The 27,056-nt window shown below is 41.2% G+C and overlaps 1 protein-coding gene and 2 non-coding genes across 3 annotated transcripts in view; 2 read left to right on the top strand and 1 right to left on the bottom strand.

The window, feature by feature from the left end:
• m1ap (meiosis 1 associated protein) overlaps positions 1-27,056 on the bottom strand; it is a 41,724-nt gene that overhangs the window by 4,790 nt on the left and 9,878 nt on the right. The window contains exons 4-8 of the mRNA XM_071537167.1: positions 4,251-4,400; positions 3,851-4,010; positions 1,569-1,710; positions 643-706; positions 380-522 (exon numbers count right to left, since the gene is read on the bottom strand). Of these exons, the coding sequence (XP_071393268.1) occupies positions 380-522; positions 643-706; positions 1,569-1,710; positions 3,851-4,010; positions 4,251-4,400 (659 nt within the window). The remainder of the gene's footprint in view (positions 1-379; positions 523-642; positions 707-1,568; positions 1,711-3,850; positions 4,011-4,250; positions 4,401-27,056) is intronic.
• On the top strand, positions 1,180-1,261 carry trnas-uga (transfer RNA serine (anticodon UGA)). The gene has a single exon. It is a non-coding gene; the product is annotated as a tRNA-Ser (tRNA).
• trnaa-cgc (transfer RNA alanine (anticodon CGC)) lies at positions 21,710-21,781 on the top strand. The gene has a single exon. It is a non-coding gene; the product is annotated as a tRNA-Ala (tRNA).

The following is a 27,056-nucleotide window of genomic DNA, read 5'->3' as shown; positions in this document are numbered from 1 at the left end:
TAACAGTGGTCTTGTTTAATCAATTTAAATTTCAACTTCTTTGATCTGCAATGCTTAAAGTGATGATGAGGTCACTTCTGGGAAGGGAGAGCTGCCTCGTTCATAATTTTAAATTTTAAATATTAACTTATTTAATGTGTGAACCAGGCAGAAAGTGAATTTGCATTGCTTTGACTTCTCATGGTACATGTGGCTCTTTATATGTATTTTAATATTGGGGAAATTATCTTATACTGATACTGTATTTTAGTTTGGCATCTGCACTATATTCAATACGTGGTGCATCTGCACATCCATACTGATTATAATTAAATCTGTTTATGATTCCTGATGCCTTTGTCTAACTCTTTTTATTCAGGCAACACAGAGGTCACCTAACCTGTATAGCCTGCATGGCATCAGGCGGGGGGTCCTGATTTGAGACAGGCAGTGAGCAGGGCAGCAACAACTCTCTGGAGACCACAGGCTTCAGGAGGAGGGAGAGAGACGGGGAGGGCTGGAGGACGTAGTGGGAATACACACCTGGGTTTACACACACACACACACACACACACACACAAAGAGTATATGAATGGACACACATAGCAAGACTGGGAAATGAACAATACTCCTTAAAGCTCACACACACACCCACCCACAGACCTGAGACTCCGGCTGTAGAGTTCTGGACAGGCTCCAACCGCACCAGCAGGAACAAGTCACGACTCTGAGAAAGGGACAAAATAGATCTCACACTAAACAACGCGGTCCATATGTCGTGTATACTGTAATGGCATTTTGAGCATGTTACAGACTGAAAAAATAAAAATTATTAGTCAATGAGAGTTATGTTGGTTATGGTTTTAAAAAAATCTTAGCTGGTCAACAAACTAGTGAAGCACAAGGAGATGGTGAGAGTGATGGAAATAAGTATTATTAAGATGCATTAGTTAATAATTTTGTCATAGAGCCCACTACATCGCCTGTCCTCACCAGTGTTAATCATGAAATTAATGACAAAAATGCTTGATGACAATTATTTTTTAATATATGACGAAACGCAAAACATTGTGGAAGATCATAACTATCCTTAAATAAAGCTGCTATATTGTTAAAACCTTTGTTTACATTATACACTCACAGACATGGTTATTATTATCCAGTCTCAGACATGCATTAACATACAAAGCACCTTGTGGAGCTGCGATGGCCGAGTGGTTAAGGCGTTGGACTTGAAATCCAATGGGATCTTCCCGCGCAGGTTCGAACCCTGCTTGCAGCGATTAACATTTCCTGAATTTTCCCCAGGGAATCAATAATGTGCAATCTTATCTTGACAAAAGTATCAGACAGCTCCCAGATTGAATGTGTGCAGCACCGCAGATAAAATGTAATCTACACTAATATGATGTTCCTATTTTTTTTATTTCTAACTCAATCGAATCACTACATTACTAAAAGCTGACTAAATTTGATGACATTAAAATGACATTCTTATCAAAAGACACACACACACACACACACACACACACACACACACACACACACACACACACACACACACCATAGACACACACACACACACATACCCTGAGTGTGTGACAGAGGGCGTGGAACAGGTTGTGGTTGGCTTCCATCTCGTCCCAGTCCAGCTGCCAACAGGTGGTGGGTCGGATCACCAGTGGCAGGCCGTACAGCACACTCTCACACACCCCATCTGCACGCAGAGCCCTGACACACACACACGCACACACACACACACACATGCACACACAAACACAAGCACACACAAGGAGAGACACACATACATTATCTTTGAAACTTTGTATTAGTATTATTTTTCACAGTAATTGTCAATAATGCATAAAAAAAGTTTCATGACCTTTGTCACCAAGCCTGAACACTGAAAATGTATTGAAAAATGTAAAATAAAAAAATGTGTGTCAAAGGGAAATCAGCAAGCTTCTGTCAGCTCAGTTCCTGAAAAAACTTTTGAAATACCTTTCAGCAGAACACCGGAAATATGCAAATATATAACAAATGATAATGGGCAGAGAGACAGAGAGAATGACATCATCCCTGCCAAGGTGAATGTGTAAGCAGTATCATTGTCCTCCAGCCTAGTTTAAATGTCGCCGCTATAAATCATGACTCATCAGTATGTAAAACACACACACACACACACATACACACACAGCTCTATGTGTCATGGATATGTAAAGCCAATGCAAAGTAGGAAGAGGAAGAGATCACTCATCTGGGCTACTGCTGAATGTCTGCTTTCCATCATGCATGAATGGTGTAAGGGATGACATCAGCTTTTTAACAACAGAATTATTTAGATCATTGTAAGTCTCTGAGCCGTTGGTGAATGAGCGTGATTGAAAATGTATATCTATCTAAAACTTTCTTTCTAAAGAAATATATCCTGTCAATATTTACACGCTGTCTTTTTTTTTTACAATTATACATGAAAAAGCGTATTAAAGAAGTATAAGTTAAAAGCATTACACCCCAAATCCATATTGCAGTACAGTGCCCAGTGTTGAAACACCCCAACACTGGCTTCATTTGTGAGGCTTTGATACAAGGACTGACAGATTCTTACATACATTTTTTTTTAGGTTATAACAGAATTGATTATATTGTCAGTGCTTTTAAAAACTGAACACATGTATGTTTGAAAGCTATAAAATGTTTTATTTTCCATGGATTATTCAAATCCTTAAAGAGTTAATGTGAACATACTTACAGTAAACATGTACATTTACATTTCAGGCATTTACCCAGAGTGACAATGAATGCAACAGCAGCATACGATTCAGTTCCTAGATCACCAACATTACAAGTAACCAATAGTAAGGAGAGTAAAGGTCAGAGGTCAAAGGCCTGAGTGCCCTTTTAATATTCCTGTGACCATCGAACCATCATGTAAGAGAGAACTGCAGGGAAAAGTAATAGAGTAAGAGTTAAAGAGAGACAGAAGGGATTTATTTTATATGGCCAAACAAATTCTGGATAGGGGCTTTCAGACATGGAGGCATTTTCCTCTATACACTGTAGTTGTTTTGGGTGTTTTCCAGTATAGGAGCAGATGACTCCAGTAGAACAAAGCAGACTTTGATGTGATGGGAGGGTTTCAACTTAGAAACATTCCACTGCTCCCTGCTGTCAGAATGGAGCCATTCACAGACAGGCATGGTTTTAATACACACTACATTACATACAGTACATGGCCCATGGACACACACACATACACACACACACACACACGCACACGCACACACACACACACTCTTTCTCTTGCTTCTCTCCTCAGATACACTTACTTCCACCCATCCAAAAAAGGGAAGGACGCGACTGGAAAGAAGGGGAAGGCAGATAATGTTAAAATTCATGTTTTCTCTCTCTCTAAACATGGTATATTCGCTATGGTATATTCGCCCACACATTTTGTTTGTTGCTTCTCTTACAGATTGTGTGTTGTTTTTGAGAAACAGATGCATGACTATATAGATCCTCTCGTCTTGAACCACTAAAATGCCAACTGGCTAACTACAGCTAATACGAGCTAGTCGCAGGCTAAAGAAAAAAGAAAAACCCACAGATTGTTATTGGGTGCTAAAAGTAGCTTGTTAGATGTAGATATTTGTCTTTTTATTAGATATAGATAAATTGTTATTACTATGCAACATTTCCTGGCCTCTTAGCGTCTTGTGGCCCTGAATTTAGTTCACTTTTTACTTGGTTGTGTGCTTTCTTTCTATCTTTCTTTCTTTTTTCCCTTCACTTACCACACAATGCTCTCTTTCAGGTTGGATCTCCACTCCTTTTCTATCAATCCCAGCCCCGCACCCCCCTCGCCTCTTACTTGATTGCCTTCAGCCTCTGTGGCGGAGGGCTGTGATTGGCCGAGGCCTTAGCGGCGGGCAGGAAGTCCCGGATGCTCTCGGTCTTCACTCCCAGGTTGGGGGCCAGGGGGAAGAGGGCGGGGCTTAGCAGACGCTCCTGCATGTCACACTTCACACACACTGCACAGGCAAATGGGATGAGAAAGAGAGAGAAGTGGGATCATGATAGAAGACTTAAGCACAAAATGCATGCAGAAAGACTAGTTTAATTCAAACCATGGCTGTCTCCAGTAATACTCACAAATTGTTGAAAGTTGAAATCATATACGTCCCTTGATAAGAAACAAGTGGAGGTATTCTGTGTCTCTACCTATGTGTGTGTGTGTGTGTGTGTGTGTGTGTACAGTACCTTACCTGGACTGGGATTCTGCAGGTTGCTAGGCATGAGGAGGTGCAGGTGCTCTCTGTCTCCTCCTTGCTCGTGAAGCCACGCCTTCAGCACCGTCTCCACGGCGACCACGCTCTTGTCCACCCGCTGCAGGTCGATCTCTGTCCCCAGCATCAGACAGTCTGCAGAGAGACACACGTGAGCATCAACAGGCCTTAACCTTTCAGATGAGAAATGGCCACCGTTTGATGTCGAGACCTTGCAGCCAACTGGCTTGAAAGAATTTAATCAGTGTTGGTTAAAAAGGAGTTTTATAGCTGTATGGTTGAAATGCTGTTTCAGAGCCATTTCATTAGTCTTGTTTACAATGGAGAGTTCTAATATAATATTTTCCTGTTTTAGACAAACAAAAGGGAAAATTACATCCTGTTTCAAAAGTCAGTATACATTTTTAAATACATTATTAATACTCATAAGCTAAAAATGACTAAAATTACACAGCTTTGTTTTCTTTATTATTAATAAAAACAATATACCTCTTTTCAAAATGCCTGGTATTTCACTCTTTCACCACTAGGTGGAAGCAAAGATCAGTAGATTCAATATACTTATACAGCCTCAGTAACTTGTGGAGACACTAACTTGTGGAGACAGTCTCATCACAAGTGTTCAATGTCCATTGATCATCCACAAACCATTTAAAACTTTTACAGCCTTGGACCTAAATTTAGTGTCTGGGAGACGGCTCGGCACTTCTTTAATGTGGAAGAACTAGGCCTGCAATGCATTTTGGGTGCTGAAATCAGGCTCTAGACTGAAGGACAGGCTCTGGTCTCTGCTGGAAGATGCAGTAATACGCAGCCTGTTTATTTCCCTGACATCATTTCAGTTGTTTTTTCTGGTTTATCTCATGTAAACCTCTCTCTCTTTTCTCTCTCTCTCTCTCTGTATCTACCCAATTATCCCAGAGGCTAGAGAGGAGGTAGGCTGCTCTCCTCTCCATCCCCACTGATTTCCATTCATCTTTACAGAATAGGATAAGAGCCTCACCCTCCTCTCTTCTCTCTCTTTCTCTCTCCCCTGCTCTCTCTGTTCCACGTCCCCTAATGTCCATTTATTATTGCCAACTAGGCCCAGACCTTACAGAACGCCCCTCTTCTCTCTTTCCCTCTATCTGGTGTTTAATAGTTAATGACCCATCGGGAGATAACTAATGGGACTGAAGGGAGAGGAGAGGATCAGGAGGAGGGGTAAGAGCGAGGGAGGGGAGAGGACAGATAGAGAGAGAGGGGGGGGGAGAGATAAGTGGGAGACAGAGCAGAGAGGATAGGGGGAGAATGGACAAAGTATTTAAACTTTCTCAGCCAGGAAACTCATGAGAAAAATGAGAAACTTTAAATTCCTAGAAGAAAATATGTCACTGCTCTTTTCATCTGCCGGAGACAGTCGCAGGAGCTATTTTTGGTTCTGGTCCAAAGTTTCCGGAAATAAATGCGTCATCCAGAAATAAGTACTTCATCTGAGGGGGGAAAAAAATTTAATGTTCACCACTTTGCGCAGTTCAGTGCGTTGTACTTTTGTGGTGCGAGTCCCATGGGGAGAAGGTGTGTGTGTAGGGGGTGAAGGAAAGAAAGATAGAAAGATAGAAAGAAAGAAAGAAAGAAAGAAAGAAAGAAAGAAAGAAAGAAAGAAAGAAAGAAAGAAATACAGATAGAAAGAAAGAAAAAAGATAGAAAGAAAAAAGAAAAGAGAGTAAGAGAGGATGTACTTGTAGCACTTTTGCAATACCAATACTGTTCCAATCCATTACTTTTACTAAAAAATACAGATTTAGACCATTAGCTTGAGGCCTATGAACAAAAAATGAAATATAATCAATTTTTTATCCACTAAGGATCCACCAATATCCTTCTCTGTGTGAAAAAGGCATAAATCCAAGACGCTTTGCTTTGAATTCTGACATGTTCCACGCTGCTCTTTATATGGGATTTAAGTATTGGTGGAAATTCTCTGATACTGATACCCTATTTTAGCCTGGGCTCAGCACTATAATCAGACGTGTATCCTATACCAGTATTAGGATTGGTATCTCCCTGAGGGAGAGCAGGGAGACTGCAGAGGAATGGGGTGGATAGAAGAAAGGAGGGAGGAAGAAAAGGGGAGGGGAGAGAGACGCGTGGATCAATCCCCATTAACCCATCATGATGAGAAAGAGAGAGAGAGAAAGGTAAAAGCTGAGGTAAGGGAGAACAGAGGAGAATGGACAGAGAGGACACATTGTAAAGAGAGATGGAGAGACAAAGGAGGAGGAAGAAGACGAGGAAGAGGATGTCTTCTTGCCTTCATGGGAGGAAAATGGATGAAAGAGAGAACGAGGGAGAGAGAGGGAGAGAGAGAGAGATGGGGATAAGAGAATTCAAGCAAATCAATCACCATTCCCTCCGATAATGTCTGTCTGGGGAATAGAAATCGAGAAAGGAGAGAGAGAGAGAGAGAGAGAGAAGAAGAAGAAGAAAGAGAGCGAGGGAGAGAAGAGATACAGTAAAAACAAAGCAAACACTACAGAGAGAGTGAGATGAGGAGGAGGAGGAGGAAGAAGAGGGGGAGCAGGATGAGATGGGATGGATAGAAGGGAGGGAGGTATGGATGACAGACTACTCTGTCAGCAATGCTTGTTCTCTTGTAATTAGACCATGAGGTGTGTGTGTGTGTGTTTGAGAGCGAGATGGAGAGAGAGAGAGAGAGAGAGAGAGAGAGAGAGAGAGAGAGAGAGAGAGAGAGAACGAGAATGAGAGAGAAAGAGAGAGAGAGAGACAGACACATATTGCTCTTCACAGTTGGATAAATCATTGCCTGGGGAGGATGGGTGAGAATAGTTAACCCCAACTTCAGTCTCTGCCTCTGTGTGTGTGTGTGTGTGTGTGTGTGTGTGTATGTGTGATCCATTGCTTTTCACACAGAACGATAAATTACAGACTGGGGAGGATAGGTGAGAATAGTTAACCCCGATGTGTGTGTTCAGTCAGACAGCAAAGAGCTGAAGAAACACGACTCTGTCTTTGTCTCTCTGCAGCAGTCTGATCTGAGTTCATGAAGTGTGTGTTTACACAGCTAAATCCTGCTACAGATGTCTCTCCCTCTCTCTTTCTCAAACAATCTTAGCAGAATTCAAGGAGTGTGTGTTTATACAGCGCTAAAAAAAAATCAGTTATGAGTTATTACCGCCTCTTTATCTCTCCATGCCTCCCTCTCTTTCTGTTCTCTCTCTCTGTCTCTTCCCTCTCTCTGCTACGTGTGAGCCATTAAGAAACTATTTGTTTAAATGATAGGTGACCCGTCCCTCTGATCTACAAGTCTAATTATGTTCCTGCATCTCATCAGCGTGTCCTCTAATCTCTGTGTGTGTGTGTGTGTGTGTGTGTGTGTGTGTGTGTGTGTGTGTGTGGTATAGGTGGGAAGATGAACTCTGACATACATGCTGATGCAAGGATGCAGGTCACAGCGCCAAATCTCATTAACAATGTGTGTATGTGTGTGTGTGTGTGTGTGTGTGTGTGTGTGAGTACTGTAAATTGACCGTGACATACATGCTGATGGCAGAGTTAAACATGACAAAAGAGGGACCTCATTAGACGTGTGTGTGTGTGTGTGTGTGTGCGTGCGCGTGTGTGTGACGTAAGTGAAGTGACTATTTCAGGCCGTTTATTCACAACCCCTATCAGCTGTCATCACATATGGAGGAGGTGCTGTCAATAAATTGGATTTCCCCATTATATTATTTCCCCTCCTTGACACTTAGTACAAGTTCTTAGTTTAGTTTATTTTACTCATGCTAAGTTTATTTTAAAATGCTAAAATACTGAAAGAAGGGAAATATTTCAGATGGTGCAAATAAATAAAAAATAACATAAAAAATACAAAAATTAACAAAATAATAATTAAGAACAAGATTAATGGGGCATAAAAAACATATTTCACCTTAAAAGACACAAAACAGATGACAAAAAAAAACCTGCATTGGAGGACTGAGGCCTCTTCAATTCTACTTTGTTGTTCTTCTACGTTGTTTATGCTGATTCACTTGAATCCTTCCTGCTTTTCATTGTCTTAGCTAAAGTGAATGTTAACATGGTCCTATGTTTCATGGACCCAAGAGGCCCATGAAACCCAGTCTGTAATTGAAACAATGCATGGGACACTAAGTTTAGGGTCAATTCACTTTTGATTAAACCGACTGAGGAAAAACATTTCCATCTAAAATTCCCAAACTCTTTGGACATAAAAAGATTTGAATAGCCAATCTATAAAGAATAGCTGAAAATTGAGGCTTAATCATTTTTGATGACTCACCCACTACAACCACTTCCTGTTGTTGACTTCATCTCATCCCTGGAGACACACTGAGCTAAGGGCAATCATGTTAAGGATGGCTGCTAATGCTCAGCCTGCCTGCTTACTGCACATTAGCATCTCTCTCTTCTGTCTCAATTTCTAATTATCTCAGAGTTTTCCCTGCCCAGAAAAGGTAATTTATGCCTCTGGATGTTTTTGATCACCTAAAGGAAAATATGAAATATCCAATTCAATGCTTTGGCTGCTTAATCTGCTGCAGATTGGAACTCCTGGCTGGAATAAAAGTAGGCGAGGACACACATATTCACTGCTTCTGTTCAGGAGTGATGATTCATCTGACTCTTTATTTCACCTTATATCACCATAGATCAAACTGTGATGATTTCCGTGCTGATGAAAACCTTTGATGTAATGTTCTTTTGATTTGTGTGCTCTCAGAGAAGGTTAGTTTCAACACCTATGCTGCGGGGAAAACCCACCTAATTGGCTACAGAGTCACCTAAGCCTCTTAAAAACCCAGGGAAATCACTGGATCTCTGATTGTTTCTGTCTACATTCCTAGCTTTCTGCAGCTTATACTCTATGGATCTCTTTTCCCCAATCTCTTCCTCTGTTTCCTCCTCCCTGTCCTATTTCTTTCCCTGAGTGTTTTAATCTACCTCTGGACACTCCACTCCCCCCACACTCACTCTCTCAGCCCTCACCCATTAGTGGTTCCTGTTCCTATGTGCATTAGCAAGAGAGTGGATCATTCTCATGACCATCATCCAATGTAAGATCAGCTTGTATTAGGAAATGAGTGACGCAGAGCGCTAATGCACTACCAGCAGAGAAAGCAGAGTCTTCTCTAAAAACCTCTTTTTAGACTCACATTCAGATAGGGATCAGCTTTAGCCAGCAGATGATGGATACTGTGCTGTGCACTTATGGTAGGAGGCTAGTGAGAGCTATCTACTGTCAAAGACATATCATGCTGATGTAAAACTATTTTGAAATACATTATAGAAAGAAAGTAAAACGTCAGTAAGTTGGAACTCATTATTCTGTTTTAATTGCACTTAACTGCATTAAAAAGTTAAAATGAGCTGAGTGACAAAACATTATTAGATCAAATTCAAGGCCCTTTAGGCTATTTCAAGGCCTGTTTTTCCATTTTCAAGAACATTGTTATTTAAATGTAAATTATATGGGACTTTATTGATCCCCATAGAAAAATTAAAATTTCTTTTACCTATCAAGGGAGGTCAGAGGTCAGGCTCAGCTACAGAAGCTGACTTGACCAATGCAAACGAATGGGAAGCACCAAAATGTATTGTGAGAACGACACATCATGTAAAATCTATAACTATAATCTATAGTACAGAGCCAAGTGAAACTGCTGTGAAAATGAACGGCTGTGCGTCTTAATTGACTGCATGCACAACGTCAAGCACACAGCCCACCTCAAACTGTAAGGAAGCTTCTCTGGTTTTACTTTCATGAGGTTTGTTCTCTCCAACTTGGGAAGAACTTTCTCGACTTGGCATTCTTGCATCTGATATTTAGCCAGAGTCAAAGTGAACAGCACTCACTAGGCCACTCTGCTTATTTAATGCAAATAAAAATACCACTATTTGGCAGCAACATGTCAATTCAATGTCATGGTATCATGCTGAATTGACTCTTTCCCCACCTCAAACTTTACAAAGTGTACAAAAACATGAAGTTAAAGGTATCAAATAATGATGACTTTCTGTTTTCTGGGGAATTTCCCTCTGTCATCCATATTGCACTCAAAACTGAGAGCACACACTCTGCCCTTGTCAGTCTGGATATGAGCAATAACGATGAATAACTCATTGATGTAGTTATATGACAAATAGGACATTGATCATCTAGTTTGAAACACAGGCAGGCACACACAGCACACTCCAGTAGCTGTGTCTGCTAATTATGCCTCGCAGTTACTGCTGTTAATGCCAAGCAGTCATGGTGACAATTACAGTAACAGCAGACAGGGACTTGAAAAGGACAAGGGGACAAGATGGCAAAGCCAGCACTGTTTTCTGTCTGCCATCTCTGAAAAGGAAGAACAAAAGTAGAGCAAAAGAAAGTAGGAGAAAATGGCTAGATAGTGGAGAGAGACAAAAAAGGAGGAAGAGAGGGGTTCACTGAGATGACCCCCAGATACAGAAAAGTACAGTGATGAGATCAACAGCCTGCTCTCAAGCAGAATAGGGAAAGAGGAGCGGGTTAGATGGAGGGGAAGGACACAGAGACAGAGAGGATGGCAGCTGGGTGACTTCTTTGAACAACTTGAAAAAGACAAGAGGATAGAAAGCTCTGCAGACAGTTTTCATGGAGGCGCAGAAGAGTGGAGAGGGTTATAGAGGAGAAGGACAGACAGAGGAGGGAAATAGTACAAATGAAGAAAAATAACAGATTACGCATAGTTTTATTCGATCTACACTTATTCAGGATCCGACAAGGACAACACTGTTTATCGCTGCTACTGGATGAAAAAATCGCTGCAAAAAGTCAATTTTTCAGGAAAAAAACACAAAAACCACCTTACTCTTATAGTGACTCCCACGCATTTTTGAAAAGTTTTCATAGTTTTCAGAAAGCTTCTTCAACACAAAAAGGACCGTGTGCATTTTCAATTCAAGCAAACACGAAAATGACCAAAACTGGAGTCATTCTCAAGGTTTTCACCAAACTTTCAGTATTCAGAACGACAATAGGGAGGAGAGGGAGCGATGAATGAGAGAAACTGCAAGTGAAAGGAAGAGGAAAGAGGAAAGGGGAAAGAAAAGGGTGGTTGGAGAACCCTGAGAAGAGAGCGTGGGAGGACGAGATGAGAGCAGTATGGAGAGATTGGAGAGGAGATAGCAAAGACGAAAGTGCTTAAAAGGGAGGGGGAGAAGGACTTGGTTTTCTTTAAGTGGCTTGAAGGCCAAGATGAGAGAGACACGCAGTCTGACGCTGCATGCTCAGACATGATAAGGAGGACGGGCAGAGAGAGACGGAGACGGAGAATGGGGCAGGAAGAGAAATGAAAACGGGAGCCGTAATTTTGTCCTCTCGCTGTAAGTGGTTTGAGAAATTGAAAATAGAAGAGAGGTGATGAGACGGAAATAGGGGGGAAGAAAGATCGAGGAAGAGAGGGAAGTGTGTGAGGAGAGAGAGCGAGAGAGCGAGGTGTGGGGAGAGGAGAACGAGACGCATTAGAGAGGAGATGAAGAGGGAAAGATAGCGTGATTGAGAGAATGATAGTTGGAAGGCAGAGACTGCAGAGAAGAGAGTAACTGGATTCTGATGATGTTTTATAGACACACAATGCAAGCGTTTAGCCAGATTTAGGCACCATTCAAGAAATAAACGAACAGGAAAATTAGAAAGAAAAAAGATGACGAGAAAAAGAGAAGAGAAAAAGAGATGAAATTGCTTTTGCTTGAAGATGAGTACCAATCGTAGTAGGCTGCAACTTATTACAGCAAAAGCTCCAGTGTGAAAAAGATTTTGAATTTTAATACCTTATAGGATAAACTGTTGAATATCTTAATAATGATACTTATATTGATTGTCTCTAATTCTACCTATAATAGCACTATCCTTTATATATAGATCTAGTGATGCAACCTCCAACCTCTGAGAAAGAGAGAGACTATATACACTCTCTCTTTTTTCTTTTGGACACTCACAGAAGAGGTGATGAGAAGAGAAGAGGGAAAGCGATCAACAGAGTGGGAGACAGACAGGGAGAGGATGGAAGAGGAGAGAGTGTAATACTCTCTGGGAGTTTAATAGCTGTGAACTGCTGTGAGTAGCACACTCTCCCTTTTCTCCGTTTCCTTCTATTCCTCTCTCTGTTCGCCTTCTTTCAGGAGAGCCAGGGACAGGGAGACAGAAAGAGAGGGAAAGAAAAAGGTCGGATGAGAGAGGAAGTGGCGTGAAAATGGAACTGAGGACAGATAGATGTGTGTGTGTGTGTGTGTGTGTGTGTGTGTGTGTGTGTGTGGATATAGTGCCATCTCTCAGTGTGGGACTAATGGGTTCCATATCCTGGTGTGAAGAGTGACGCTGGTCCCCGTCTGTATGACCACCTGCTGCTCGGCTAACGTCACGCAGAGGTGTGAATGGACTGACCTTGGCACCGTCTGTGTGTGTGTGTGTGTGCATGAAAACGATGCACTCCTGATTTTTAAGCCTCTTCACTGACATTCATGTTAAACCATATTAAGACAATGAAACCAACAAAAAAAGACCAACTTTTGCTCACTGTCCCTGTTCTCGCTACTGACTGCTAGACCTACTGTGTGTGCAGTGCACTGGTAGCTGTGGTTGTGCATGTGCATGTGCGTGTGTGTGTGTGTGTGTGTGTGTGTGTGTCAGCAGGTCTGGGTGGGGTTTCCTTGCAAGGACCCCTATGCACTTTACCCACCACACACTATTCTAAACTAGCTGACTATCATGGAAAATGAACTGAAAGAAAGAGAAGGAGGAGAGACAGACAGTGAGTGAGTGAGAGAGAGAGACAGAGAGAGAGAGAGAGGTTGAATGAGTGCAGGTGTACAGTAGTAATACAAGCTGAGAAGGAAAAGTCTGGTGGAAAGTTGTTTTTACGGAGACCCAATTACACAGAAATGTAGGAATGCTGCTTATTAACATCCTTCAGGAGGGTCGTTTACACTGGAGTTAACTGGTGTAAGATTGTTGTTGTAGTGGGCAGCTCCCAGGTACCAACCCTCCAGTCAACCCTCCCTAGGAAAATAAAGGCAAAAAAAGAGTACAATAACTTCGATATCATTTATTAATACCTTTACCGTTATCATTTAGCAGTAATATTGGTTGAATGTGTTTATCAAACCGTTTATTAAATTCCTGAAAAGTGCTGAAATAGAGTTTTGCTTACATTCATGGTGTGAGCATTGACAATTAATCAGATGAATTTTGTCCTGTATGTGCTGTCATCTGTAGTGTTACTGTAGATACACTTCAGTAAAATGATGAAAACAAAAATGCATTATAATCTTAAGCTTCGCAGAGGGACACTGATAGGAAAAAAATGTTTTAAAGTCAGCAAGGTTTTGGGACTTTTGGGACTGGTAGTGTGGCCGAGCGGATTAAGGCTCAAGCCTCTCTGGGGGACAGGTGGAGCTGTGAGCGGGGAGATTGTCCTTCAACCAGATGACCAGAATTCAAGCCCCCCCCCCGCCCCGTCTGCAAGCATCCGCCCTGCTAAAGTGTCCTTGAACAAGCTCCAGGGGTGCTACTCTGTAGGTCTGACCTCCCTGTGGTCGGAGGGGCGGGGAGGTGAAAGGAGAATTTGCCTCCAGGGATCAATGAAGTTTCACATCAATATTGTAATATAAAACGATAAATAAAAGGCCAATTGTGAGCCCTCAGGATGAAGATGCTGCTCTTGTATAATCCTTGGCTCTGGGCCAGCGGATTGTAATCCTCTTCTCAAGGGACACAAATTTTCAGAGTCATTATTCTTGCGACTCAAAATGGATTTGCGGGATGTATGCTGATCCAAGTGCAACTGTGAGGGGTGTGGAAAAGGCTTAAGTGTTCCCAAGGAGGCAAACTGCTTGAAAAATAAGGAGAGGGGAAAGACTTCTAAAGCAAAAAGAGCACTCTTTATGGAAGCTGACACTCTCACAGGTGAAAAAGCATACAAACTGTAGGCTGTGGAACAGTTAATATAGCTATACAATACATACAGAGTTAAGGCAACATGTTTCGATTCAAAAGAGTGTATCCACTCAAAAGACGTTGCTCTAAGTGTGTATATACTGTATGTATTGTATAATCATAATTATTCCTCCACAAACTATGTATGCATTTCCATCTTTGCGACTGTTAGCATGTATGCTGATTGACATATGCTGATAGAAAGACTTCAGACACATAACACAGCTGTCATGTTTTGATACCAAATTTGGGTACCAATTAAATCTCCTCACAGTCTACTTTTGTGGTCTGACCCAAAAACTTTGGGTGCACAGATGTAAATGTGGAATTAGCTCTGTATTGAGTGGAGCTTAATTTGAATCTTAGCGAAGACCCACTTCCAAAATAAACACAACTGGTTAAGGCGCAGGGAGATACTAAATCTGTGGCGATAAAAGAGAGATAAAGCAAGAACAAGACAACAGAAGAGAGGAAATGGGACTCTTCACAGAAAAGCTGCAAGACAAAAAGGAAGGAGGGAGAGAGAGAGAGAGAGAGTTGGAAACAAAAAGATGGCAGAAAAGTTCTCTCCTATTTTTCTCCTCTCTCCCTACATCTCTTTTTTGGAAGGAGAAAGGGAGGAGGAGGGAGGTAATTATGGAGCCGGAGAGTGAAGAGAAGGAGAGAGGGAAACGTCTTCTCATCTTCCTGTTCCACTTTGATGGAGCAAGGCAGACTCTGTGATGCAGAGTATGATTAAAAGAGAAGTGAAAATTATATGGGGAGATTATGATGGGAGGGACCACACACACACACACACACACACACACACACACACACACACACACACACAGAACACACACAGAAGGACACACAAGAGTACAAATACTGTACACTCTTTCACAACCACACACAAAAATAGACATACACAAGTACAAGCACACACACACACACTCATCCTCTATTCTTTCAGCCTTAACCACAACAACTGTCATCTGTCCCTTGTAAAAGCTACTTATCTCTCGCAAGACCTGGAGAGACAGAAAGGAAGAAAAAAGAAAGGAAAAAGCTGCGGGGAAAGAATTCTGAGCCAGCGGAGGATCTACTGCTGCGCAGACACAGTTTGAGAAGAAGAGAGAGAAAAGAAAAGGAAGACGGAGAGAAAGAGAGAGATGAAAAGAAGACAGAGAGAGGATTAGGGGAGATATAATAGGCTGTAATCCTTTTCTATTGCGAGAGGGGCCCGGAGATCGCTGATGGGGTGTCAGTTCAAAAGAGCTGTTTGTCTAAGATATGAGTCCGCTTTTAGACCGCTTCTACCTTTATGAGAGCTGAAAACTCCTCGGCCAATAAAAAACACTTAGGAGGGAGTGTTGGGGGGGAACACGTGACTCAGTAACACATTATAATAAGTACTTTTCCCAGTAACAGGTAGTGTAATGAATAACTATTTCAATTTCAGTAATATTACAGCTACCAATCAAACAAATAAGTCATTACTTTTGTTATTACCCCATTTAAATATCAGACTGAAGATGAATTATCATCCCCTGATATGTTTCCTCATAATTAGTCGTCCTCTCACAATTAGTCCTCTCTGAGTCGAAGGATTCCCACTACTTTGATTTTATCAAGTAAAAAGATAACAAGACCATTGGACATCAACGGTATTTGATTTCCCTGAACATTCACAAATTTCTCTGGAAATGAGTCCCTGAACATTCACAAATTTCTCTGGAAATGAGTAATGAGTTGACTTTTTTTGAGTAATGGTCCCAACACTGTTAGGAGGACAGTTTGCCAGTTCTCACAAGGAGGATAATGAGTACTTGTTAGATTTGTGTTAAAATTAGCGAGGTTATGGCTACACTAGTTACATGTTTAGTGGTTAAGGTCACGGTTAAGTAAGGGTTAGTGGTTAGTGAATGAATGTTTGTTGATGGAAGGCTCTCACAAGTAAAGTAATACAAAACGGTGTTTGTTTGTTTGTGTGCATCTGTATGTGTGCATGAGGCAATACTATGTTTACCTCATAGCTCAGAGCTGAACTAGGAAAGCAATAAAGGAGGTTATTGATGTGAGACAGATGGGAGGACGGATGGGTGATAGATGGATGGATGGATATTACACAACCTCCTCAAGCAATTTAAAAAGACTTTATCACTGGGAAACTGGATTAGGGGACTAAATATATTTGAATGAAACAACTGTTTTGTCACTTTGAAAAGCACCGAAAACTAGACATTTGAATGAAATAAATGCCTTGTCGAAGCTGAGGAGTGGATTTGAAAATACTTAAAAATGTTTGAATGTAAATTTGTCAAAATGTGACGGTGAGGAGAGGATTTTGGCAAACGCTCCAGAGGGATTTAGAGGGAGTTTTGAGAAGCGTGCGTCACGTGGCTTTTCATAATGCTGTGCATTATAATGAGGATAATTCTGACTGAGAGAAAAGTGTTAAGAATGCAAACACACAATGGTAGGTACCACACACACACTCATACACACACAGATTTAAATACTGCGTAGGAAACTGATAAAAATACACAAATGTGCACAGTGGCACAAACAAGGCATACGCAGTCACACATACAGACATAGCAAACTTTCATACACACACACACACACATACAAACACACACACACACACACACTACTTGACCTGTTTTTTTACAGTGTTATACAGCGCTTTGTGGAAGAGATGTCTAATTCACCAGGGTGCCTGTCAATTCCTCAACATACTGAAGTGAAAGCATTTAAAAAAGCTACAAGACAAAGCAGCTTGTATAAACAACAAAGTGTGTGTGTGTGTGTGTGTGAGAGAGAGAGACATTCAAATGGAATTATCAGTACCACCTATGTGGAACAAGTCAGTCAAATCTCCTCTTCAAAAGACCAGGAGACACAGACCTGAATAATTACATTGTTAGTTTGAAGTCAAGCTTAAAGAAAGGATTCCCATTTCCCACATAGATGAGATCTCAATTAAATGGGACACTGTTGAATGAGTGTGTGTGTTCCTCTCTAAAACTTGGCATTATGGCTGAACCTGACAAAATATATCACTTCAATTTATCACTTACTGATACTGCCCAGTTTTTGGTCAGGCTTGTGTTTAAAAATACTGAGGATAAAACTACTGTAGGTTCAAAAATATTGTGGGGAAAAAAACAGTTATTGTCAGATCATCAGAACCATCAGAAAATTACGATTTCTTTTAATTGGGTTCAGTTTCTGTGGTGGAAATTGGAAGTTGAAATGTCTTATGGAGCTGGGCACAAAGACGCAGAGGTCAGGAGGCACAGAGTGTAAATCTGTGCATCAGAAAGAGTGCATATCTGCTTTAAGTTCTTTTCAATATCTACCTGTATTTCCTCTGTTAAGGTCCCAGGCTGAAAAAGTGGATAAAGTAAATTACTGTCATAAGTCAGACTAAGTGTCAGTCAATGACATTAGTAAGTCAGAGAGACATATGAGCTTCAAAAACCCTTTCTCTGAAGCTGGTACAAGCTCCTCTGAGAGGATGGCCTGTCATTTAAACATGCTCTGACAGTGAGTGATTCACAGCTGACTCATGTTGCTTTCAATTACAACATTCAGAGACTTACAAATCCATTTCAGAACATCAGCTAATGCGAGCGGCCAGTCTCTGTAGTATGAGAACATGCGAAGGTCATGGTTAGCTGATGAAATAACCTGTGCACAACTGTGATTTGTTAAATTAATTTGACTTTCAACAGGTTCCTCCCCTTAAGCTTCCAAAAGCATATATAGCATTGACCAAATCTTAACTTTGAAGAAGATTCTGTTGAAAGAGGGTTAGGATAGGATTAACGACTAGGATAACAGCAACGAGCATCAGCAGAACATAAACTGCTGTGAAGCACTGGCTGAGACAGAGTTACAACCACTATTAATAAAACTCCAAATAATGACATTTCTTGTGAAGGAATGGTGTCACATCAAACATCACTTAGACACAAATATGTGACATGCCGAGTGGTTCGTATAGCCCATGGTGGCCCAATATTGTACTAAGATACTTCAGATATTAAAAACATGTGTGAGTCAATGAAACTAGCGTGGGTCTGTCAGGTATGGAGATTAGTTATTATCAAAGAGCGCCTCTACGGAAAACGTCTATTTCTGATGCTGGTACAACCTCCTAGGAGAGAAATAATTCATATGCAAACTCCCACTGTGATTCTCTGACATCTTGTCTTGTTCTCAGTCACACCATTTATAGACTTAGAGATCCGGTTTCCAACTAAGCTACATTCATTCAGCAGCGGTGGTCTGTCACTGCTAGAGACCTGCCTCATTGCAAGAGAAGTCCTAAGAAATTAAAACAATCATCATCTGACCCCACTGCAAACCTACAGTACATAACAAACATATAGGACTGTTATAGTATAGTTTGTCCAATCCAAGTATCCAAATAAGAGTCATTTTTAAGAAACAAAGAACAGATTTTTGCACAGAACTAAAACTGCAGCAGTCCCTCACTTAACATTTTCTAGATATCAGATACTGTGTGGTCAAACTTAGATTGTAGATGCACACATCATAGAAGTCCAACTTTTTTACGTCCTTGCTGCACTGTTGCTCAACCCATTTAGCACTTGACTAGGAACGTTGACATCAGCTGCTGTAAGGCTGAGATAAACAGATTGTGGTCTAATCCACCATCTGCACATCACTGGGAAGAAGACACATGAAGAAATGGCACATGAAGCAGTGAAAACTAAATTAACCACTTATGGGTGAAGCAAACAAGCCTATATCAGTTTTATGACATATATATGTATATCCATACTGGTATTGCAAACCTGGAGTGACGCAGTCAAACATTTGTCAGACATATACACATTTTTACACAGACATGTCTCTACTTCTTGCTGCGCAGCTTATCTCACAAATGGATTTGTTATCTTTAAAACTCTCTAGATAGGGGAAATGATAATTTATGGAGCAGTGACAACATCTCCTCCATAAGTCAAATAGATAAGGGTTCCAGTGTCTCCAAAGATAATACATCAGCTTATCTGCAGGCTGAGATAATTTATGTCCGGCAAAAAAAAAAAAAAAAAAAAAAAATACCCTAAGCGTCTATTCATCTGTCTGGTTCTCTCTCCCTCACAGTCACTCACTCACAGTCAATTAAAGACGCTTTATTGACATGATACATCTGAGATGGCTGCATCTCAAAGCAAGCAGATGGGGACTTCAGCAAAGCCAGTGATGAATCTCTCACTGATACCTCATACCTATTAATATGAAGTATTTAGTTTTAGATAAAAGATAAAAGTAGATAAATTAACAAGGCAGTTTACTCTCAACTTTATGGACAGTTTCACTTGTTTCTACTGTGTAAGTGTCTCGACATCAGCTACAACATGACAAAGCGCATGTTCACACTGTTCCACTATTTTTATAGAAAAAGTGCTGCCTCAACTGTTTTTTATGCTTACAATACGACAATGCAGTCTGCATGATGTTCACTTTGTCTCCATAACAGTTAGGGTTAGGGTTAGGGTTAGGTTAGTGTGAGGTTAGGGTTAGGGTTAGTGTGAGGTTAGGGTTAGGGTTACATAACGTCTTGCTGCAGTAGCAGCCACTGTCAGCAAACAGTACTTACGTCCAACTAGGGCTGGGCGATAATTCAATATTATCGTTTATCGTCTTTCAGTGGAATCATATCGTGATGATATGAAGATATTTTGATATCGTGTCGTGACACACATTTCTGCTGTCTAAACTGATGATGACAAGCACATTTTACTTAAAAACTCTCATAAAATGAGGTATGGTAGGAATATTATTTGAATATTTCTGTTTTGTTTGACATCACACCTAACATCACCATTCGGTTCAATGAGATGGACATTCATTTGATTATTTAACCTAATTTTGCATACATGAACCATATCGTGATATATATTGATATCGAGAAAAATCCTTATGATTATCATGATATTGATTTCAACCATATCGCCCAGCCCTACGTCCAACTCTAAAACACTAAGCAGAAACTCCCACAACACAGCCTATGTACTCCACATTTACACGTTATCATATTTCTGACTTTTCTACTGATACTCTCTCCATTTTCACTCTGGTGGTTGTTGTAAATTGTCAGCTGCCTGCGCAGTGTGAAACCCTGCCTCTACTTTGTTGTGATTATTTGACTCACAAAGAAGCGCTCCATGTCTTGTCTGCTCCTCTGAAAAGTTTCCTCAACTTGTGCTTTCTAAAAAGACAGCAGATGCAGCTCTTTTTCCAAGGCAGCTGTATTCCTTACGACTTTAATCTCATTGACTTTAATGTAAAAATGTGTTGGCAGTCTTAAGTGGAATATTGTGAATGTGGCCAAATTGTTGAAGCTGTGTTGTACATGGACTATGAATAAAGGTTTGATTCTAAACTTGAGCTAAATGTTGAGTGAATATTGTCAACAGACAATGATTGGACAGACAAACTCTAAAGGGCGAATGAACAAAATTGTTGTTGCACTGCTCTCTATGGGTTGAAACTTTCAAGCATGTTGAACTTCTAGCCACACCCCAATTGATGATGTCAAAGCAGGGTTTTTTTTGCTTGACATGGGGATGTAGCTCAGTGGTAGAGCGCATGAGACTCGAGGTATGAGGTCCTGGGTTCAATCCCCAGCTTCTCCACTTCTTGTGGTCTTGTGCAGCTTCCTTAACACCTCTAGGCTAAGGAACTCTCTGATGCTACAGTGATGATTCAAATGTCTATCAAAAGTTGTTGTTAAGTGAACCTGCAATGTAGGGGCATCTTATGTGATTTCATTTGACCCATATATACAGTTATCTTCCTCTAGCTCTCAACACTCAATCCTCCTCTTCTCTCTCCTTTCTGAAACCTTCCCTTTAACAAACAGAAAACAGATGGAGAGATAGAAGAGGGACATGAAGGAAAGAGCAAGATGGAAAGAAAAGATGTCAGAGAGAGATGGGGGAAAGAGAACAAATGGATGGATGACAGGAGGAAGAGAGGGGGATGTTAGGTCTGCAGAAAGGGATGGATGGCTGATGATGGAAGTGGTAGATAGATGGATAAATGGATGGATGAGTGAGTGGATGGGTGGATGGTAGTGCACACATGTGATACAAAGTTACTGTAGCATCCAGTGTGTAGCCTGTGTCTAAGGTGATTGCGCCCCAAGCTTAAGTTCAAGTCCTCAGTGGTCATCAATATTCAAGTCTGTGTCACCTAAATTGGGACTCAAGTCGGGCTCAAGTCCGAGTGCAGGACTCGAGAACTACAATACTGGTACCATCCACTAAACACACGCAGTGTGCTACAGAATCAGCAGTGATCATAGTGACACCAATAAATGCTAGATACATTTTACCATTTCACCTACAGTAAAATCCCTAATTCCCCCACCAACTTACTCATATACAGCATAAAGTATAGTATTAACAAAGGAGATGGACTGCTATAGCTTCACAGAGGGGATGTAGCTCAGTGGTAGAGCGCGTGCTTCGCATGTATGAGGTCCTGGGTTCAATCCCCAGCATCTCCACTTCTTGTGATCCGCTGTAACTCTGTTGGTAGAGCATGCTATAACCACTACCAGGCTCAGGGGTTATTATTACAGTGACCACTGTATGACATAAGGTTTTAGTGGTTTAATAAAACTTACTTAACGTCACCAACCTCATTTGCACATCTACAACTATCTTCCTCCATCCCGCTCTTCCTCATAGCTGTTACTGTAACTAAAATGTATTTTCCATCACATTTTACCAGAACACAGAAAATCGAGGGAGAGATGGAGAAAAGTGGAATGTTGATATTAGACTCTCAGCAATGTAGGAAAACATTAGGGAGAACAAAAATTAGCTTCAAACGTATTCTCTATCTTGTCAAAATGTTTGGGTTTAAGCAAGGTCACCAAAAAGTGAGAGAGAGAGGAAAGAGAGAGAAAGAGATAGACTGAGGGGAGGAGAGGAGAGAAAGAGGGAGAGAGATGCTGCTCGGAAGAGAAAGGCCCAGGTGTTCATGGGAGACAGTCAGTAGCAATCTATCACTGCCGCTGCTCCCAGACAGTGTGTGTGTGTGTGTGTGTGTGTGTGTGTGTGTGTGTGGCTGTCTGTCGCAGTGGGTGTCCTCTACTATAGTCCATGACTTTGCTAAAATAAAATATCTTGGAAATAGTGACGAGCAGGATGTGTGACACCCAAAACAGATGCTTGTGTTTAGAAACCATAAATCTGTCTTGAGAATTTGAGAAAAAAGAGAGTAAATATATCCTTTGTCCAGTATGTGTGTCTGTGTGTGCGTGCTTACATGTGCGGAGCCAAATCAAGGCAGATGTTTAGAAGCCTTAAATCTGTGTGACATCTTTAAAAAAAATGACACAAAGTGTAGCGGGACTTTGAGTAATAATTTAGAAATGGAGCTTAGATGGAGACGGAGGAATTGGCTGCTCTATAAGCAACAGATTGCATGTGCACACACACACACACACACACACACACCAGCAGATGGGGGGACATGAAAAGCTGGACAAGTGTTAATATTTCTTTGACTGGCAGGGAGGCGACAGACACAGACACAGACACAGACACAGACACACACACACACACACACACACACACACACACAGAGAGCACCTGGCCACGTACTGATACTGTTATCTACACCTATCTGTCTGTCTGTTCCTCTCTCCTCCATTTCTGTCTCATCTCCTTTTCTGTCTGTCTGCTCCTCTCTCTCTCTCTCTCTGTATTCCTCTCTTTATCTGCCTTTCTACCTGAGTGTGAAAGGACAGTTCTCTCTGTCTCTCTCATCTGCCTCTATCTGTCTCTCCATATCTCTCTGTATCCACTCTTTCACATCATTGTCCCTGTTGCCAATTAACTCGGAGGAGTGCAGGTGGGTGTATTCATTAGTCAAATTGATTATCTTTCCTCTGCTCCATGAAAGCCAATCAGAGAGCAAAAGTGAGCCAAAGCCCTGTGATATCTCTACCGATTTTCCGTTGCATCCCCAAAACACGGCAACAGTAAACATGTGTTCCCCCACGAATGATGCAGACCCCCTCTTATCCAATCAGGAACAAATATGTCACCTTGTTTTGACCTGTCATTCAAGCGTCGCCCTTGGGCCAGTCAGTGTCATTTTGAAAATGCAAGAACGCAGTGGTGAGATGCATCATTTCCCCAAGTTTCATCAAACTCTGACCCCGATTTCATCATGGGGATAATGAAGGTCAGACTAGTCTGCATTATCTACTGCTAAAGAAACAGAGTGGAAGAGCCTCTCTGAAATCCCTGATGTAGTCCTAATATAAAGAAAGCAAGCTGTTGTAAGCCTTGTGTTGTGTCTACTGCTAGTTATTCTTTGTCTGAATTTCTTGATAAAATATCTTAACTGCATGTGGAGACAGGCTATTACAACTAGTAGTTTCATGGGGAGAATGTGAGTTTGAATTAAAGGGGAACAATGGTCAATTTTTTAAAATGTATGCTATTCTCAAAATAATGCTTCCTGTTACTTCATGAAAACAACTTGTAACACACACAAGCTTGCTCATTAATATTTCACATTGTGACAACTGTGCCTTAACTGTTCCATCCTCCAACATCTATGTCTTTTGCACTCAATCCACAATGCATTTGTGTTTTTGCAAACTGTGTGCAGAGATCAAAGATCACATGGCTCACATGTATAGAGATGAAAATTATCATACGTGGCACAAAACATTCGTTTTAGTTAGGCCATACATTATCAATGCTTAAGCATAATACATCCAACTCACAACAACTTCATTGCAACGTAATGCATCTGCAGAATGATGGACAGAAGAACAGAATGATGCAGCAGCAACAGATTCTCTCATTTCACATGAATTAACCTCTACAACAATTACACAATCATAACACATTCAACACATTAACCGAGCCTGGCCTTAGCAATGATTTTCAGCATGAAAAACAATGCACTTTTTTTCCTTTCTCATCAATCTAAACAACAGAAATGTATAAGTCTAAGGGACTGCTGCATCAAGTGTGGGGGGCAACATGTTGACTGTTAGGAGGAAAACTAAAACCACTGGTGCCATAATCATCCCTCTCTCTGCTTCTGTCTCTCTGTCTCTGTTCCTTCTCTCTCTCTCTCTCTCTCTCTCTCTCTGTGACCCATTTCTGTATCTTCTCCCTAGTGCTCAACTGTACAATTACAGAATAGGCTTGGGATTCCAAAGCCCCTCTATTTTTTTCCATGTCCCCATACACTCATTGAGTTTCAATAAAAACAGGATGCTTATCAAGGCGTTGGCCTTCACACACACACACACACACACACACACACACACACACACACAGAGCTGAGAAGCTCAGCAGGATATATCATTTGTGCATCCTGACAGAGAATAAAACATGTTGTCCCACAATCACACACACACACACACACACACACACAGTTTGCACACAAGGGCTCCTTTAGAAAATAAGAGTACACTTGCATAACTGTCCTCTTACTGACATTTAATAGGCCTCTCTACTATGCTGATACCACTGTAGCTCTGTGTGTATGTGTGTTTGTGTATGTGCGTATGTGTGGGAGAGTCATCTGTCTCTCTTCGTTCTGATACGGGATCAGAGGAGATGTAACTGAACTTTGTGTTTTGAGTTTTCTGTGGCGTGTGTGTGTGTCTGTGCATGATTTTGGTGTGCCTTTTCAGTACCCCTTTTTATTCTCTTTGTGTTCATGAGTGCTTCTGAGAAAGCAGGCACACACACACACACACACACACACACACACGCACACACACACGCACACACACACGCGCGATACGTTTGGTTGTTGGCAAAGCGGTGTCAATGTGTGATGTAACAGAGACGACAGAACGTCAAACGGTTGTGTTAAAGCCCATGGGAGGAGACACAGAAAATTGTAAGTGCTTTTTCTTGTACACACACACTTGAACACACACACAGCTGTGAGAGTCGTGACCCCTGTTCCTGTCGTGAGATGAGAAAAGTGCAAGTGAGTGACACCAAGTCAAAGAGGGGTAGAGAGAGAGAGCGACACAGAGAGAGAGAGAGAGAGAGAGAGAGAGAGAGAGAGAGAGAGAGAGAGAGAGAGAGAGAGAGAAGATATGGTTTTAGTCCAAGTTTCACTTTGGAACGGAAAATGGGCACCCCACCCACTTCCCATAATATACTGTGCTCCATAGACTGACACACACACACATACACACACACACACACACACACACACGGCTAAAATAAATAGTTTGGTGCTAAGGGAGACACATATGCTGCAAACTCTCCCTCTCACAGTCCATTCCCACCCTAATAGCTTCTCACAGACTGACACAATTAAGATTCCAGAACGCTCCCAGATTCCAGAACACTCCCAGATTCCAGAATGGCCATAGGTTCCAGATTGCTGCCAGATTCCAGAATGCTCCCAGATTCCAGAACATTAACAAATTCCAGAATGCTCCCAGATTCCAGAACATTAACAGATTCCAGAATGCTCCCAGATTCCAGAACAGTCACAGATTCCAGAATGCTCCCAGATTTCAGAATGCTTCCAGAATCCAGAACACTTCCAGATTCTTAAGGGTTGCTAGATTCCAGAATGCTCCCAGATTCCAGAATTGTCTCAGGGAAATTTGTTATACTTCAGGGATAGGATTCCACTTCAATATTCTATTAACTTCATAGGATATCATGGATTAGTCTTAAAAATCTGTTTTTTTTTTCACTTTGGGAAAGAGTTGTGCATGTTCACAAGCACTGATTGAACTGTGGAAGATTATCAAACTAATGCCAACATTCTGTTTTAGGGTGGATTTTATCTTTAAATCAATGGAATATTGAACATGTCTCAGCCAAACCAAACAGAATGTGATGGCTATGTTGGCCTAACTACAAATCCTATGAATGGAAGGCTGCCAAACTAAACCAGCTGAGGAGAGGAGAAGGCTTATGTTCTAAGTATAGTTTTTAGTTTACATTTCCTTTTGATATGGTTTAACACACTTACTACAATGATTGTCTTGTCTAGGAATACATGTACAGCATACAAGTCCCTGCTATCCTAACTCAAAGCGAGAGATGAGATGAATGAGAAATAACCCAATTATGGGTTATGTGGTTTTAGGTTTCGCAATATTTAATTCACTGACTGACTCATCATGTGTATGGTAAAAGAATTCCCATATTTCAGACATTGAGATGTAGATTGAGATGTACTGCCAATATTGCATTCTATTACAATGCAAGATTAACATGCATTAAATATATTTCACCCTATACAGCATAACTTCTGTGCAGTTTGTGCAGTGTAGGGATAGAAGGACGGTGCTTCTCAACTAGTGGATCACACCCCAAAAGTGGGTCTCTGACCTCTTTTAGTAGGGTGAAATTACGATCAGACTTTCACTGGGCTGTTAGGTGTCAGTGGCTAAACTGATTATAACCATGATGTCAGGACCCTTGTGAACATCCAATAAGCCTGAGTAGAATTTCTAATAGCTGGACAGATAAACTTCTTATCTTTGATTTAAGCCTGCTTCCATTTTCAGCCAGACGAATTCTGAGGTCACTGATGCTTTTGGACGCAATTTTACCCTCAATCCCCTGTCTCTTTTGGCCTATTCTCGCCTAATCCAAAATGTTCTTCCTGGGTTCACTGTGACTGCTAGGGATGTCACAGACTAAAAAATCAACTATGGGATATTTCAGGAGACCAATTTTACAAGAGGACTGTGTAGTCCCATGTTAGGGAGTGATCTGAAGGCCTTTGTGTCACTTTTTTTCAAAGAAGCAACTGCCACAGGT

Source organism: Centroberyx affinis, unplaced genomic scaffold, assembly GCF_046629955.1.
Source record: "Centroberyx affinis isolate AG114_WGS23_722 - 3 ecotype Tasmania unplaced genomic scaffold, CSIRO-AGI_Caff_v1 ptg002987l_1, whole genome shotgun sequence".
NCBI lineage: Eukaryota > Metazoa > Chordata > Actinopteri > Beryciformes > Berycidae > Centroberyx > Centroberyx affinis.
This window is presented reverse-complemented; position numbering and strand designations above follow the sequence as displayed.